The sequence below is a fragment of the Camellia sinensis genome, chromosome 1 (genome assembly GCF_055761805.1).
Source record: "Camellia sinensis isolate YWXY chromosome 1, ASM5576180v1, whole genome shotgun sequence".
NCBI classification, from domain to species: Eukaryota; Viridiplantae; Streptophyta; class Magnoliopsida; order Ericales; family Theaceae; genus Camellia; species Camellia sinensis.
The window spans coordinates 246,528,472-246,545,511 of record NC_138961.1 but is presented as its reverse complement, the minus strand read 5'-3'; the positions used below and the strand labels follow the sequence as shown (position 1 = coordinate 246,545,511).

Below are 17,040 nucleotides of genomic sequence, written 5' to 3'. Positions count from 1 at the left end.
TCTTCTCTCCTCTCCTCTTCTTCTTCTTCCTCTGTTTCAGACTCTTCTTCTTCTTCAAACAAACGAGAAGGAAAAGAGAAAAAATAAATAAAAATCCCAAAACGACATCATTTTGGGATTTCGGAGAATTCGATCTCTCACGCATTCGAGTTACGTAGCGGAGTTGTTCTGAAAAAAGGCAAACCAAACAAATTTTCGTGCTTTTTATCTCAAAAATTACTCTACAAACACAAACCAAACACAAACCAAACACACCCAAAATCTCTCATTTTCCAAAGGGGGTTAATGTTATGCTAAGAAAATAAAGTGGAGATCTATATAATTATTGAAAATATCAAAGGAGGTAAGCGTAATTAAAAAAAAAAAAAAAGGCTGGGTAGCCTTACCGCCAACCACGTAAAATCAAAATGAACTTTCCCGCCATGTCAAGCAAGCAACACCCCGCTAATTAAAAAATATATACATATGTCTTCTCCCTTCTCTCCTTCTCTCTCTATAATCTCTGTACTCTATTCCCCATCGCAAATGGAGAGCTCCAAATCGCTGTCATTCTTTCAAGATATCAGATCAAGAGAAGTTAATGGATTCAGAGGTTCCTTTCTCTCTATCTCTTTCCATATATACACAAACACACACAAATCAATCGAATTTACACTTTAATTTGGTTTAGCTTTGCTTTTTTCAGTTCGCAAGAGACCGTATCCTGACAATGATTTGTCAAAATTCACTCAAACCGGAGCTGTGGTTGTCGAACACAACGGCGATCACAGACCTCCAATGGCTCTCTCTTTTTGCAAGGTGAAATTTCATTTATTCCAATTTACATTTATGATTTTTGATGTTCAGAATCAGATTCAAGTTTCGTAACCTAAATTAATCTACAGACAAGTAAGAATTCTCATATTATTGCTGTGACCGACGAGGATGGGTATATTAGCTTATTCAACACTCGATTGAAGTTTTCTTCTTCGTCTACTTTCCAAGAAAATTCAGGCAAGATCAATTCATAGAAATTTGTTGAAGGGTTTTAATTTGTAGTTTTTTGTAGGGATTATTATATATTTTTTCAAGGCGTACTGAAATCTGTACCACTAATTTGCAGAAAAAGCTAGGGTTGACGAATGGGTTGCTCATGAAAATGCCATATTCGATGTATGCTGGATCAAGGTATTTCATGATTTCCAGTTTTTGCGAGTGGATTACTGTTTTTAATTGTGCATTAAATACTTGAAATGGGGATGCTCTGTTCAATATTCATCTTAGTCTTAAATGTGCTGATCCATGCATTTATATTTCTTGGGCATTAAGTTTTCAATCTGATATTGGCATGGTTATTGTCAAAATATATTTTTTGATGCTTCTAGGACCATCCAAAACACTGGATTGGATGCTATGCTTCTAAGTTTGTCACTATACCCTATCTTATATTCTATTCTCCATGTCACTGGTATTTTAAAATTTCACTGGGATAGCCTGAATGGGATTTATTTCTCAGAGTTGATTAAATGCTATGAATAAATGGTGGGAATCAATAGCGAAGATACCAAAAAAAAACCTATGTTGAATAGTCTTGCTCCTTTTTGGCCTCCTTTAGTAATTTTCTAACATTAGTTACGGTTTGAATTTGTGCAGGAAGATAATAATATTCTGACAGCTTCAGGTGATCACAGTGTAAGTGACAATGTTCGAATTTATCATTTGCCTAAATGGCATTTTACTTGGTAATGATCGGACATGATAAATGCATGCTAACTTAATCTAATTCTAGTAATTATTGTTTGCTCGGATCAATATTACTTTTGAACAATGCCATTGCTATGTTTTCAAGTACTTGTATTTATGTCTATTTATGCGACCAAATCAGACCCTAGTACTGGTTATGTTAAGAAACCAAATTATGCCAAATTAAATTATCCCATGTTTGTTCAAAAAAAAAAAAAAATCCTGTGTCCAAGGACTAAAGTATAAGGCTTCATGTTATTCAAAATGATAACACATCAGTAAAATCAGCAAGAAGGTAAAATTATAGTCCGCAAACAACTTGCATTTAGTTTATAATCATTCCATGCTTATTGGTCAATTACATATTCCTTTTGCTTGTGGACAGATAAAGGTATGGGATGCACAAGAAAAGAAATGTATTGCAACACTGTTAGGGCACAGAGGAAGCGTGAAATCCATCTGTTCTCATCCAACAAACCCTGGTAAGTTGCTGATTTTGTTTTCTTGTTTTTGGTATCCTTCTGAGTTTGTTTTTTACTGTTTCTTGCTTGCCATCCAACAGACCTTGTTGTTTCTGGTGCAAGAGATGGATCATTTATGCTTTGGGACTTGAGATGCTCTAGAGGTAGAAACGGGAAGTTATTTGTAATGTAAGTTTTGTATTCCTTTACTTGCTTGAGTATACCAGGATTTTTTTTGTAGTAGTTTATTTATTTATTATACTAAACAATATATGATAGAGTTATACATCTTTCATCCATGTATGTAGACTAGATTTAAGCACATTTAGCATGGAACAAAGCTTCTGCATACCTTTACATCTTTTGAATGTTCAATGGAATTATGTAAAAGCATTCCTCATTGCATGATGAGATCTTCAATTTTTTTATTTATTTAAATTCTCTCATTAAATTTGCATGTAAATTAGTGAAGTCCTTGAAAAAATTACGGTGCATTAGCCCATCTTAAATTTATCCTTCCAAACTTACTGCATTCATATAAATCTAATTTCTGACTACTTTGTCAGTTCACCTGATGAGGTTCGAGAGGCTCATATTTCACCTCACGGAAGGCGGGGTAGGCGTTGCAAGGTTTGTTTGGCAATGATATTTACATGCAAAATATTAAATCCATTATATTGTGGGTGTTTGGGAAGTGATTACTTTTTTGGCTTTTTGACTGTTTGACTATTTTAGTAGGCTTTTTGGCTATTTATGGCTATTTAACTATTTTAGTAGGCCATTATTATTTAGTTTTTATGTTTGGGAAGTTGGGTTGAGTTTTTTGGTTGATTATTATATTAAAAAATGTGTTTGAAATGATATTTGAGATTGAAATGACAAATTTGTCCCTAATCTCACTTTTCTAAAATTGGTCTAAAGGGGCAAAATTGTCATTTACCAACAATGGGACTGCCTGCCATTGTAACAGTGGTAGCCTGTCACTGCTGTCAACGTGACAGTGTAGACTGCCCCACTGCCGAGCCTTTTTTTTTTTAATCATTGGTTAGGGTATTATTTGAAGCTATTTGTTCTTGAGTTCCCAAACACCCCCATTGTATGTTTGCTAAAGCTTCATTTCTTTCAGGCTGCTTCCGTGAGTATCACATCAGTTCTTTACCTAAAAGATGAAATTTCAGTTGCTACTGCTGGAGCAGTTGACAAGTGCGTAATATTTCATAATATTAAATGTTAAGTTCTTTAGGTTGAAGCTATGCCATAATGCTCATTTGGTGGAATTATCTACTTATTTTACTTGGTTTAATGATTAATTTCAGTGTTGTAAAGTTCTGGGATATCAGAAACCTCAAAGGCCCAGTTATTCAGGCATGTCCTAGTCATGAGTTGTCAACTGAAAAGGTTAGTTTGACATGCATAACAAAATGTTAATTTACCATATGTATTCACTGTGCAGTGGAATTGAGGTTCACAACTTCACTGCTCACTTCAGTGAGCTCAACATTGATGAACAAAGATGATGTTTCATAATAGCCAGAATGTAGTGGTCTATTCCACTAAAGTAAATGAATGTCAACGAAAATCGCATTCAATAATTCAATAGATTCAAAATATTCAGTTCCTTTCTTTAAAGACCAACCAACTATTGCTAATTAAATTTGCCATTCCAGGAAAGAAGATTGCATGGCATATCTAGCCTGTCACAAGATTTAAATGGAGTGTATATTTCAGCTTCATGCATGGATAACAGGTATCTTTCACTTCTCTAATTAGTATGTTTCTTCACAAACTGAATGAATATCTGCAAATGTAACCTTGAGTTTGGGTTCAGTCCTAGTTTCCCAATCCAAACTTGCTTTAAATGATAACCACAGATGAAATTTAGAGAAAAATAAATAAATAAAATTGAAACATGTGATATCTTGTTTTTGCCAGAATATACCTCTATAACGTGCTCCAGCTTGAAAAGGGTCCTGTTAAATCTTTCTCTGGATGCCGCATTGAATCATTTTTTGTAAAGGTTAGCTTTGTTTTATGAATCCAAATACTGATTACTCCACTGGCAAAAAGGTGGGCCAGCCTATTCACGCATTGATCTTATTTATGTAATTGCAGTCAGCATTAAGTCCTGATGCGGCTCACATACTTGGTGGTTCTGGTGATGGAAATGCTTACATATGGCAGGTTGGTCTCTTTCAAAAGGATCTTTCATCTGAGTTTGCCTTTGTTTAGGACTAATATTAACTAGCTGTGTCAACCCAGGTGAATAAACCTCAAGCGAATCCTCTCGTACTGAAAGGCCATGATGGAGAAGTTACAGCAGTAGATTGGTATATTTTTCTTTATCCAAATGATCCTAAATTGCCCTCAAACAAACATGTAAACAACTTTCAAACCTTTTTTTTTCTTTGCAGGTGCCAATCTGAGGTAGGGAAAATAGCAACTTCATCAGATGATTTCACGGTAAGCAAGGCAATCAATGAAGCTCATATGAGAACATGTCTACAATTATGTCATGACATCTTTAACCTGATGTAGGTGTGCTTTTGGAATATCCAGAACAGTTGTTACTCTAGCACTAGATCTCCATCTTCCATCCGAAGGAGAGTAATAGCGCTACCAACCATGGAATGCAAAAAGCTTTTCATGGATGAAGAACCAGCGGGACTTGAAAAAGGATCTGCAAGTTCTTCATCAAATGAAGTATTGCACCAAATCAACTCACCCAATATAAACACAAATACAAAGCCTGAATTTGGTACACCTGAATCCCAAAAGAAAAAATTGTCACTATATTCACAAGACACCCTTGAGAAGTCCCCTGAAGCTGCATTAAAGAGCCCGTCTTCTGTTCTAAATCCGCCTTTGTCTTTGAAAAGAAAGACAATTAGAGATTACTTTGTAGCAGCTTCATAATACCCTTTGCAATTCATATCATACATAGTACAATGGTGACTGCTCTTACAAATGCATACAATTTGATCATGAGTTATTTTGCTTGGGAAGACAGTGAACAGGCCCGTTCTTCAACTAATTTGGAGCAAGTACAGTATTCTGTATCTGTAATTTTTTTGGTATCACAGAACACTTCAATCGCATGGCAAACTAAACTGCTTCTGGATTTGCCATTTTGCAGGCATGCATTTGAACTGTATAGTGGGCAACACAAGTTCCTCCAGGGAGACATCCAGCTGACATAAATTCTTCAGTCTTTTGTCACATTTTCTCAGATTAGTGTTATTTGAGAGAACAAAGACAAGCATTTGTCATATACTTTCGAAGATGTTCAGATATTCACTTGTATCTTACCAAAAAGAGCTCGTTTTTGTTTTTTTTTTTTTTTGGGAATTCACATAGATCTTTCATACTCATGAAGTTCACATTTACAGACTTTTTCTGGGTGCTCTAAACTTGTATACAGCTAGGTTCATGATGGCCGACTGTTCAACCATATGGGTCACACGATCCTCCAATATGGCTGTGGTGATGTATTATTATTCTTATTTAGATGCGATGGAATGAATACATTATTTGGTTTTATTTGGCATGTGTTGAAGGTTTATTTTTTATTACTATTATTTTTATTTTTAAAGCATTAATCCCATCATTATATTCAATTTCCAGAGGCACAAGTCACAATTAAAACTTGACTTGAACTTATGATGATATATACGTGTAAAAACTGTCCTTGATTCAAGTTTCGTACACCACCAAATGACACTCAGGAACAATCACTGAATGTGCTGCTGACCCATAATTTAAATTAATCACAATAAAGGTATGATCCCAGAAAAATTGTAACACAGGCGAGGCAATAAATGAGTCCCAATTGGGGCTAAAAGCTTTTGCGTGGGATTGGACGTGATTACCTGCTTCACAAGGGTCCCTGAAAAAAATCCAACAAAGTAGTTAGGAATGATAATTTTTTACATGTAGATGAAGCAATGCCAATGTAATCAGCAACATTTTTTTTTGGATCAGTGTTAGTCAAATATTAGTTGTTAGATTAGCATCTATGGGAGTTAGCTTCCCCACCTCTGCAAAGCACCAAGTGCTTAATTCAATTCTCCTTAACCCATGACCTCTCCCTAACCCATGACCTCCCCTTAAGACTAAGCCCTTAAGAGAGTCATGGTGGCCAACTAACAACACATTTGATAGAAATAATATTAATTTGATTAAGATGTTTTCCAAAGGTTAGGATATATTCAAATTCAGCTTTAGAAAACTAACTTCAATCATGTCATGTAAACTTGTCAACAAGTGTTAAATTGTACTTACCTTGGATGAGACGATCCTCACGATTTAATTTTCTACTGGATGATATAAAGCTCTTGTTTAGCAATTACATAACAGCCAATGACATTTCCTGGTTCCATAATAAACTGCTCCTGAAATGTACCCATTCGTCTGCTGGATAAATCAATTGAAAGATCTTTAAAATTTGGCAAACCCTCTACTTGTACACCATCTCCGCATATTAGGAACTGATTGCCAACAACAAATGATCCTGATACACGAATTGCAACTCCATCTTGACCATGAGCACGGCATTGAAGTTTTTCAACAACATGCACAAGCTTTTCTGGAGGCCATTCACCTGCTAACGTGCTCCGAATATTTGACAAAGTGGCAAAGCTATCATTTGGACCAACATTTTCTTTGCCTGAGAAACTAGGAAGCATAAAGGCTAGTTTAGTATAGAGAAACAGAGGTCAGCATTCCCTGAATGGACCATCTTAAGTTAGCTATAAAGTTTAGAATTCAGCTCCTAATTTTGTACACATATGCAAGAAGCTTCTCTGCACATCACTCAACAAATGCTCACAACTTTGCCCCCCCAAAAAAAGGGTTAAGAGATCAACCTAAGAAAGACAAATTTTTTAGAAAATAACAACCCCAGCATCCCAACCCAGGTGAAGAAATTCCCAATTTTGGTCCAAAACGTGTGAGGCTTCCTTCCATTGAAATCTTATGTGATTAGCCAAAACATTGGCTCCAACTTAGGAGCAGGGACTTTTCATCTGAAGTATGAAGACTAACCTTCACTTATTTAAAAAGAATCAGTACCTGAAAGTTGAATATTCATTGTATAAGGTCTTTGCATGTTGCCAAGCTTCATCAGGTCCATCAAAAAGTAAGTAATAGTGTATTGTCAGCATCTGGTCAAGCACACAAGAGTGAGATATCAGCAACACATTTTTGGACAGACTGCACTACGTCACCACAGAAGGCTGTAAACTTTCCTTACCAAATAAATAAATAAAAATTATGGAGAGTTTATTATGCAAATGGTACACTATCTGATACAGTGTTTGACTGAATGGTTGTTAATTAATATAGATAATTTCCTAAGTGAGGCCATAAGGTGGTTGGTCGTGCTCCGAAATCCATGTTTTGGGTGCAGGATTCAGATGCAAGATGCTCCCCCTTTTTTTTTTTTTCCCGCAGTTTGAGCAGATAGGCATCTTTGTTTGATTGGCCGAAGCTTTACAATATCAACAACAATGTCCACACTTGACTTGTGTTGGATACATGCATGCCTTTGATATCTTAATTTATTCCTCTTCAAATTCTGAGGAGGTTCGTACAGTCAGCACAACTTGACAAGTGATTGATAAGTAGGAAGAGTTAGTTACTTACATCTGCCAAATCCTTCATCCGTTGCGTTGGATCAAAGACACTTCGGACAAATGCTCCCAAGTCCACCCCGGCATCCTCATACTTCGTAACAAATGGGTGTGAAAGCAGCTGCAGTAGTAGATACAAATCTAACAAGGTCAAGTTCAAACTGTTGACTCTTCTGTGACGAAGTTTTTAGAGTGTCAGACAATGTCTGAAGCACGGAAAGTTTGCCAATATTGATTCTAGTGATGTTCCAACATAGTTTCGACCTGAATAAGTACTATATCACAGCAATATGACTTTTGCTCACCTGGTCTGCTGTTGGCCTAGCATCTGCATCCTTCTGCAGGCAAGCATCAATAAATGAGCAGAACTCAGGTGAAAAGATGTTCTTTGGCGGTGATGGTGATGGATCATCTAGGATCTGCCATGAAGAACCACAAAATGTTTTTTTACAAAACAACATATACTATCTGTTTTTTGATAAATAATTACTCTTTACTGCATTCTTTTATTATGATCAAGTCATAGTTTATTTGAGTTATTTTATGCAACACAGATATTTCTGTTTTTCTATTGCGTAACAAACGCGGGGTTCCTGCTAGTGTATCTATAACCTTAAGGGGATACAACTTCTCAACACCTTGATCACTTAATGTATTACATTGCATTACATTTTCATAACAATTTAAGCAGAGTTAAACCGAAAGCAAAGGAAAGCAATCATAAACTATTGAGATAGGAAAAGATTGGAAAGTCACCTGCAGCATAAGATTAACAGGTCCTTCATTAGCAGTATATGGAAATTCTCCAGTACCACACTCAAAAAGTGCAAGCCCAAGACTCCAAATATCAGCTGGGTAAGAATAGCTGTCATTTCGAATTCGCTCGGGTGACATGTATGTGACAGTTCCAACAAAAGTAGCACACTGGTAAACCACTTTAAATTTAGGACGTAATAAATCTTGAACAGAGGTAAGTTTTTTAATCTACTAAAGAAAAAGAAGAAGAGAAGATAGCAGCAGGGAACAATAAAACAAAGGATCAATTATTGACTAACCATTGCCACTGAATTCTCTAAGCCAGCACTTATACCAAAATCTGTAATCTTCGGCTCCCCCTTGAGATTTATAAGCAAATTTGCTGGCTTTATATCTCTGTGAACTAAATGTCTCATTCCATGCAGGTAACTTAATCCCTTGAACGAAAGGCATGACAAATGTAAAGATAACTGGAAAAAAGAAAGGAAGAAAGAAAGAAAGAAACGAAAAGAAGAAGTACATGCAGAAGAGGAAAGCTCAACAGGAACTATAAATAATATCCTTACATGCAAGAGTTTTTGAACCATAGATGAGAGGACTGGTTCTGGTATACATTTCCTCACTCGTATTATATCTGCCAATGACCCTCCATCCATGTACTCCAAAGCTATGCTTATTTGACCAGAGTCAGGAGTATAAAATGCTCCATGGAATTCCACTAGTCCCTGATAACAAGGTGCCTCGCACAATGTTCTGATCTCAGTAAGAAGCTGTTGCCTTTTCTCCTGGTATGCACATGGAAATTTTTATGCAAGACAAAATAGAAAGTCAATATTGTCATTTACCATTGCTACCTACCCTGCCTCTCATGTACTTTTAATCAGTGTAAATCATACAACATTCCTAAAAATTCAGTTAGAAGTCAGTGACTAAGCAGTATCCATATATCAACATGTCAATATTCCAAACTTGACTATCATTAAAGATAAAATTCTACCTATGATCATTGAGTATTACAACACTTCATCTTCAATGCATAAAGAAGAATGTTTAATATGGGTGCTCAGTACGATAAGCAGCACAAGCAAACTTGGAAAGATCAGCTGCATAAGTAAAAGATCGTTTCTCAATGCACTAACTACTAAGACTTAACACGAGGCCAAAGAGTCAACATATGTTGATATCTCATAGTTCAGCAACCAAATTACTCAAATTGATACATCGAGAAAAGTAGTAACAACTAGAAATGAGCATGTCTGTTCCAAAAATAAAAAACTAGAAATGAGTATGCAAACCTTTTCAAAAATATTAATCTTCTTTAAAGCAAGAATTCGATGAGTGGGTACATGAATAGCTCTCTGGACAACACTGCTTGCACCACTACCTATGGCCCCAAATATCCTCATCTCACGAGAAGCACACCTATATGTCTTTTCACTATGGTCCGAGTCCTCTACTGGCCATGATGTGCACTTTTGCAACCCAAGCTCATTAATGTTGTATACTCCATATGATCTGCTCAATAAATTAACGGTTCCACCATCCGATAGCTTCAAAGAAATCAACATCACATTAGGGGGGGAAAAAAAACTTCCATTATATACCAAGCTTCTTCTCCCAACGAAAACTTACCATATAAGAATCACAAGGGTCCAAGGTGGATCCAGATGGGAAGCCCCTTTCAGCATCGAACAATGGCGTGAGCTTCTTCTTCAATTCTTCCAACCCCGCCATGATAAATTATTCTATCAAAAAGCAAAAGAGAAACATTGAAACCATCTTAACAGCTCCACATTATGCAATCGAACACTGCATGATTATTCTCTCAAAGAGGGACCGAGTGTCATGAATGAAGAAATACACAACTTTGAATGACATTACCTTCCGTTCCCTTAATCCATTAGTTTTTCCAATCTATGATTGTTTCACTTCACAGCAACCCTATGAGGGGCCGGGCATTTCAAATTTACGACACCCGCTGTGCTTTTTTTTAATATTTAATTATTAAATAATGAATTGAATTCAAGATAAAGCTCGATATGTGCTTCTTTTTCTTTTTCCTTTTTTTGCATCTTATTACCATAACTACTTGAAATCTCAAAATGTTGGATAATTAAATTAAAACACAAACAACAATTCTGATCCCACTGATTGCCCTAACAAACCCTTCCAAATTTTAACAGTTACGAAGAACATAACACGAATTGACTTAGAGTTTAATTTCACACAATTTACAGTAATCAAAAGTGAAAAAGCTCAAATTTTTTGCAGGTGAAGAGCAAAATATGAATGAAGAACCTTCTCACGTATTACAAAAATTTTGATCAGTAATATCATATTTTTAGTAAATTTAAACCAAAAACAGAAATAATAACTAAATTGGAAACCCTAATTGGATCGAAACTACAAGAAACCAATCTATGAAAGACAAACTAAACAACAACTTTTTATACATCGACAAAGAAACATGTCGAAGCAATTTTGAGCACCAAACAACTAGAAAATCAAGAGTTGAGAAAAGTATCACTTACCGGTAAAATCTGGAATAAAAATGCATTCCACTTCCGGTTTGGTTCGTTAATGTTAAATTCCATCATCGTTAACTCAGCTCTCCCTGAAAGTGATTTTCTATTTATTTTTTTCTTGGGTCTGGTGGCCCATCTTTTAATGCTCTTTGGGCAGCAACAATTAGTCCTTGGGCTCAAACTTAATTTGTTGGGCTTTCAAAAAAAACTTGCAAGATCACCTAAAAACTCCATCACAATTATTTTTTGGAACTTACTAGTAAGTCTCATATATAAAATTCAAAACTCATCTAATCCTAAAATGAAATGTTTGTATCAATTAGTCCTACATATTTTTAATTGTTACTAATTTTTTTTGTTTTTTAAAAAATATATATTTAAAGACGCTGCTACATCTCACTTTCGCCAGGCTTCTGTTAGATGGTCATCGAAAACTCACCAGAATGTTCAACATCACTGGGAAGTTACCGGAATATCATTGAAAATTCACCGGAGTATTACCGGAATGTTCTGAATGTCACCGGAAGTCATTGGAATGTCTAGAATGTTCGCTAGACATCAAGAATATCACGGGAGACTCATCGGAATGTCCAAAATATTGTAAGAAAAAAAGAGAGAATAAGTTGACAAATTAAAGTGAAAAAACATAACAAAATGTGCCAAATATTGATAAATTTAAAAAAGAAAAAACCTAAGAATAATAAATAGCAACAATGAGAAAAAAAAAACATATGTTATTTTAATTTTTGTAAGGTTTAAGCAAATAATTTTTAATGATAAAACTGAAAAGTAAGTTTTGAAACTGTAAATATGTTATAAGTTCAAAATATGATTCCATTATGCATTTATCCTTATTAATCAAATTGAAAAGCATGCCATGAAATGGCAAAATTTTACAGTTTTAAAGAAAGTTACAAAACTATAAAATTTTACAATTCTAAATAATAATTCATTTAAGCATCAAAAAACTGAAACTGTAAAATCTGACAGTTTTCATCGTCTGGAACTAAAACTTGAAAATACTTTGTTCAGAACTTCAAAATTTTCTCTATTATAACAGGAAAATAGAAGTTGTATAATACATAAAAAGTAAAAAAATGAGAGATTTGAGGAAAGAGACAAATATAAAGAGATGTTTGTATTCCGGTAACTATTTTTTAGTTTAGATATAGCTGGATCTAACGTAGATTTACTCAGATTTATTTATCTTCTTTGTCGGAAACTCATCTTTCGCCGTCAATGAGTGCGAAGTAAGAAGTTGATGGTTGATGGTTACTGGTGAATTCCAATCAATGGTGGTCGTCGGTAACTATGAATTAGAAAGATAAAGAAAATAAGGTAGGCATAGTCGTTGTCGTCGCCGATATTAGAGAAAGAGAGATAAGAAAAGAAGCAATGTGTAGGAAAAGATGAGAAGATAAATGAGCATAGGATTTTTTAGTCTATCTAAAAAGTTTTTAGATTAAATATAATAAACACTTTTCAAAAAGAAGTCGTGGCTAATTTGCCCTATTTTTGAATAATCATGTCTTCAGGCCAGTTAATGCACATATCTTAGAGTAATGCTAGTAATTTCAAAAGTTTTATCAATTTTTTTATCAAATATCTCACATGGGTGTAGGATCTACACACATCTACCCGTATGAGACATTTGATAGAAAATTTAAAAAATTTCTTGAGATTTCTAGTATTTTTCCACATCTTATTCATCAATTTCAATTTGGTATTAGAAATTTTAAAAACGCATCTGGATTATAACGTTATGAAAAAAAAAAAGAGAAAGAAAAGAAAAAAAAAAGAAAAAGAGAAAGAAATAAAATGAATGCAAATTTTTTTTTTTTTTTTGTCTTTTGTCTTTTGTCTTTTTTTCCCACAAATTATACTTTAAATTCAATATGCAAACATAAACCAAGCAATCGCATTCTTATAGTGCAAGGATAAGTGGTAAAGTGGAAAAGCACTAAACTTTTAGGTCATATTTGATTCGCAAGATTAATAATAAAGGAATTAATAATTTTATCAAATTAATGTGGTATTCATTATTCACTTAGATTAATAAGTTAAATTATCTCATTGTCCATTATTTGATTTGTATTAGATAAAAAAATATATAAATATAGGATTACAACTATATTTATCTTAGGCCATGTTTGATTAGGGGTTTGGGAGGGTGGATTGGATTACCAATCTGTCAGACCCACCAAACCCTTGTTTGGATGCAATAAAATGTCATAGGATTAATAGTGTAGAGGGCTTAGCAATCTCATCTGTAGGGGGATTAACTTGGATGAATTTTAGATGAGATTAGAAAAATAGTAAGGGGGCTTTTTTTTTTTACCAAGTGTATCTATTTGTTTTAGTTTTTTTTAATATAGAAATAATTTATTTATTTATTTTACATAAAAATAATTTAACAATCTAATTACTATGCCGTTTGGTAACACTTACGTTTTCAGTTTATATTTATAAAAATTTAAAAAACTCAAATAAAAACTTGTTTGGTAAAATTTTTGATTTATAAATCAGTGGTCTCAGTTTATAAATTTGGCCAAAAAATGTGTTTCCGTTTTGAGTTTTGAGTTTTTTTTTTTTTTATCACCCAACACTAGCCACCACCCACCACCATTTTCCACCACCGTCTTCCGGCACCACCACCCACCCCCCCACCACCTGCCACCACCACTCACCACCCACCAGCCACCACCAGCCACCACCCACCACCCACCTACCACCCACTTGCCACCACCACCCACCTACCACCCACTCGCCACCACCACCCACCCCTCGCCGCCGTCGCCGCCGCCACCACCACCACCACCACCATCACCTACCACCCACCCGCCACCCACCTGCCACTACCACCCACCACCCACTTGCTACCACCTACCACCCGCCACCGTTACCCACCCAACCACCACAACCACCACCACCACCACCACCCGCCATCCGCCACCCACTTGCCACCACTACCCACCACCTGCCACTACCACTGCCACAACCACCCACTCGCTACCACCCACCACTCGCCACCGTCACCCACCCACCCACCACCACCACTGCCACCACCACCCACCCGCCATCCGTCACCTATCTGCCACCACCACCCGCCACTACCACCATTACCACTCACTCGCTACCACCCACTACCCGCCACCGTCACCCACCCACCCACAACCACCTACCCGCCACCACCACCCACCCGCTATCCGCCACTCACTTGCCACAACCACCAACCACCCGTCACCACCACCACCACCCACTCGCTACCACCCACCATCCACCACCGTCACCCACCCACCCACCAGCACCACCCGCCACCACCACCACCCACCCGCTACCACCCCCCACCACCCGTCATCTGCTACCCATCTGCCACCACCTGCCATCCGCCACCCACCTGCCACCACCACCAACCACCTACCACCACCACCACCACCACCACCCGCCACCATCACCCACCCAACCACCACCACCACCACCCGCCCGCCATTACCCACCACCCACCACCCACCGTCACCACTTTCCACCACCGTCTTCTGCCGCCACTTGTCACCACTTGCCATTTCTCACTATTTTTTATATTTTAAATTTTTTAAAAACATTTTGTCAATTACCAAACGCGTTTGTAGTTTATGTTTTTTTAAAAATAAACAAAAAATAAATAAAAACCAGTTTATAAAATTTTTGTAAATATAAACTGAAAACGTAAACGTTACCAAACACACCATCATTTCTCACATTATCATCAAAATAAACACACTTTTATTTAAACCTGTCACTAACAATCCACACATTAACAATCTTTTCACTAACAATTCTCTCACTAATAATTCCATCAAACCTAATTCGCCAAACAAACGTGACCTTATTTTCCAATCTTGCCCTCCATCAATATTTTTTCACAATCTTTACTTTATAAAAATTTCCTCATAAACGTAGTTTTCAAAAAAACTATAAATAAATAAATAAAAGCAAAATAAAAATACAAAATACAAAGGCTATGTTTAGTTTGGTTTGTTTTTAATTTTTTTTCTAAATATAAACTAATTTGATAAAATAAATATCAAAAAATATTTTTAAATTATTTTTAGCCTTCTAAAATATAAAATTATATAAAAATAATAAGTGTTTTAATTTTTAGTCAAGGGTAAAAGAGTCTTTTTATTTTATTTCCTATTTCAGGCTCACATCTACCCCATTACTAATAATCTTACAAATTTGTTGGATTAACTATCAATTGGATTAATAATTCTGAAATAAAATTTCAAAATAAATATAGAATTATTAGACCCACAGATTAATAATTTCAATCTCATACTCTAATTTTTGTCAATTAAACATGCCCTTAAGGATTAATCAGACTAAACATTCCAGTTTGAGTCTTTGGATTTCCTTTCGGCATTCCCTGCCCGACTAGAAAGAAAAAAACAAAAAAAAAAAAATTGTGACGCCAAACACTTCAACATATAAATTCTCAAAATAAAATAAAATAAAAATTTGTAAACCATTCAAATAATTCAGTTTATATGTGACCGTGGCGATCCTTAAAAGAGATTATTGTGGCCATAGGAATGATGATGCCTAAGATTAGGATTAGCTTTAACAAAGATTTGCAATCAATATATATGAGAGTAATGATATATAAATAATTTTTTTATATGAAATTTTTATATATAATAATATTTAGCTTGCGTGGTTTTGATTTTTAAAAAATACTTTTTATAAAATTCTACTTTATTATTATTATTATTATTATTTTGTTTTCAATGATTTTTTTTAATATTTTAAACAATTTTTTTTTAAAATTTTTTTAGACACACTTAACATAAATACACTTAAAAAGTATAATATTTATGAATTTTTTATAAAATTCTACTTTATTATTATTATTATTATTATTTTGTTTTCAATGATTTTTTTTAATATTTTAAACAAATTTTTTTAAAAATTTTTTTAGATACACTTAACATAAATACACTTAAAAAGTATAATATTTATGAATTTTTTTTAAAAAAAAATTCACTAAATACCAAAAATACAGCAACAAAACAAAACAAAATTCAATACATTTTTTGTATTTTTGTATATTTATTAATTTCTTAAAATATTTTTTTACAAATATTTTACTATTTAGATACATCTCAGTAAAGTTCATCTAAAAAAGTAAAAAAATTACTTAAAATTTTAAAATATTCACTAAATACAAAAAAAATACGAAAAACAAAAAATTCAATTTCTAAAAAATTAAAACCAAACATACTGATTGTTAATTGTGATTTCATCATTTAAAACAAAATATCTATCACTTAGAGTTCGTTTGAGAAGTATGTTGACTTTTTTACTTTTTTGGTTTTTTGACTATTTTAGCCTGGTATTAAAAAGTCTCGTTTGTGATAGACTTTTAAATTTTTTTGACTTTTTGTAAGAGAAAAAATGTAATGATTTTGAATTAGATGTGACATTTTGTCTTATTAAACTAAAAAATCTATTTTATTTTTTTATTACTAAAATAACTTCAAACCCAACCTAGTCCAACCCAACCCAACCCAATCCAAATTACCAAACGAAGACTTAGACTAATAATTTTAAAAACGCTGTTCCCATATCATTTTACCTAAAAAATTTACGATAGTGATCGGTTGCTCGAAAGAGCTCCCCCGAATCTCCCCGAAACGAAAACGACGCCGTTTTCGTCGTTTTTATTTTATTTTATTTTATTTTTCCAGAGGAAGAAGAAAATCAGAAAAGAAGAAGAAGAAGAAGAAGAAGAGAAGGACTGGAGGGGCCATCAACCAGTGCGGGGCGGAGGCGGAGGCGGAGGTGGAAGCGGGGCAATCTGCGACGATCGGAGCTGAGCTGTGACGACCGAAGTGAGCTGCGACGATCGGCGGGACGACGATCGAAGGGCCTCTCTCTCTCTCCGTTCCCCCTCCATTACCTCTTCCCCTC

General features: G+C 34.9%; 2 protein-coding genes across 4 annotated transcripts; one reads left to right on the top strand and one right to left on the bottom strand.

Annotated features, from left to right (window-relative positions):
• The first annotated feature begins 363 nt into the window (after window positions 1–363).
• LOC114272194 (Transducin/WD40 repeat-like superfamily protein) lies at window positions 364–5,720 on the top strand. Of its 3 annotated transcripts, XR_003632582.2 has the most exons (17): window positions 367–592; window positions 686–798; window positions 885–993; window positions 1,103–1,167; window positions 1,633–1,671; window positions 2,108–2,204; window positions 2,285–2,372; window positions 2,750–2,813; window positions 3,310–3,386; window positions 3,500–3,581; window positions 3,851–3,930; window positions 4,116–4,200; window positions 4,296–4,364; window positions 4,443–4,510; window positions 4,595–4,643; window positions 4,719–5,224; window positions 5,317–5,720. XR_003632582.2 is itself a non-coding variant. In XM_082900708.1 (16 exons), the coding sequence occupies exons 1-16, from the start codon at window positions 466–468 to the stop codon at window positions 5,094–5,096; spliced, it is 1,569 nt and encodes a 522-aa protein (XP_082756834.1). In that variant the 5' UTR covers window positions 364–465; the 3' UTR covers window positions 5,097–5,210. The 3 variants fall into 3 exon arrangements, 2 of the variants coding, with proteins under 2 accessions (XP_082756834.1, XP_028069655.2); XM_082900708.1 differs by lacking the exon at window positions 5,317–5,720 and having other exon boundaries at window positions 364–592; window positions 4,740–5,210; XM_028213854.2 differs by having other exon boundaries at window positions 4,719–5,720.
• Window positions 5,721–5,826: 106 nt separating this feature from the next.
• MKK3 (mitogen-activated protein kinase kinase 3) lies at window positions 5,827–11,252 on the bottom strand. Its single transcript, XM_028213856.2, has 11 exons — window positions 11,098–11,252; window positions 10,199–10,311; window positions 9,862–10,116; window positions 9,133–9,351; window positions 8,866–9,003; window positions 8,567–8,734; window positions 8,116–8,229; window positions 7,824–7,931; window positions 7,251–7,342; window positions 6,462–6,854; window positions 5,827–6,066 (listed from the first exon to the last, which is right to left on the bottom strand). The coding sequence occupies exons 2-10, from the start codon at window positions 10,298–10,300 to the stop codon at window positions 6,494–6,496; spliced, it is 1,557 nt and encodes a 518-aa protein (XP_028069657.1). The 5' UTR covers window positions 10,301–10,311; window positions 11,098–11,252; the 3' UTR covers window positions 5,827–6,066; window positions 6,462–6,493.
• Between the last annotated feature and the right edge of the window lie 5,788 nt (window positions 11,253–17,040).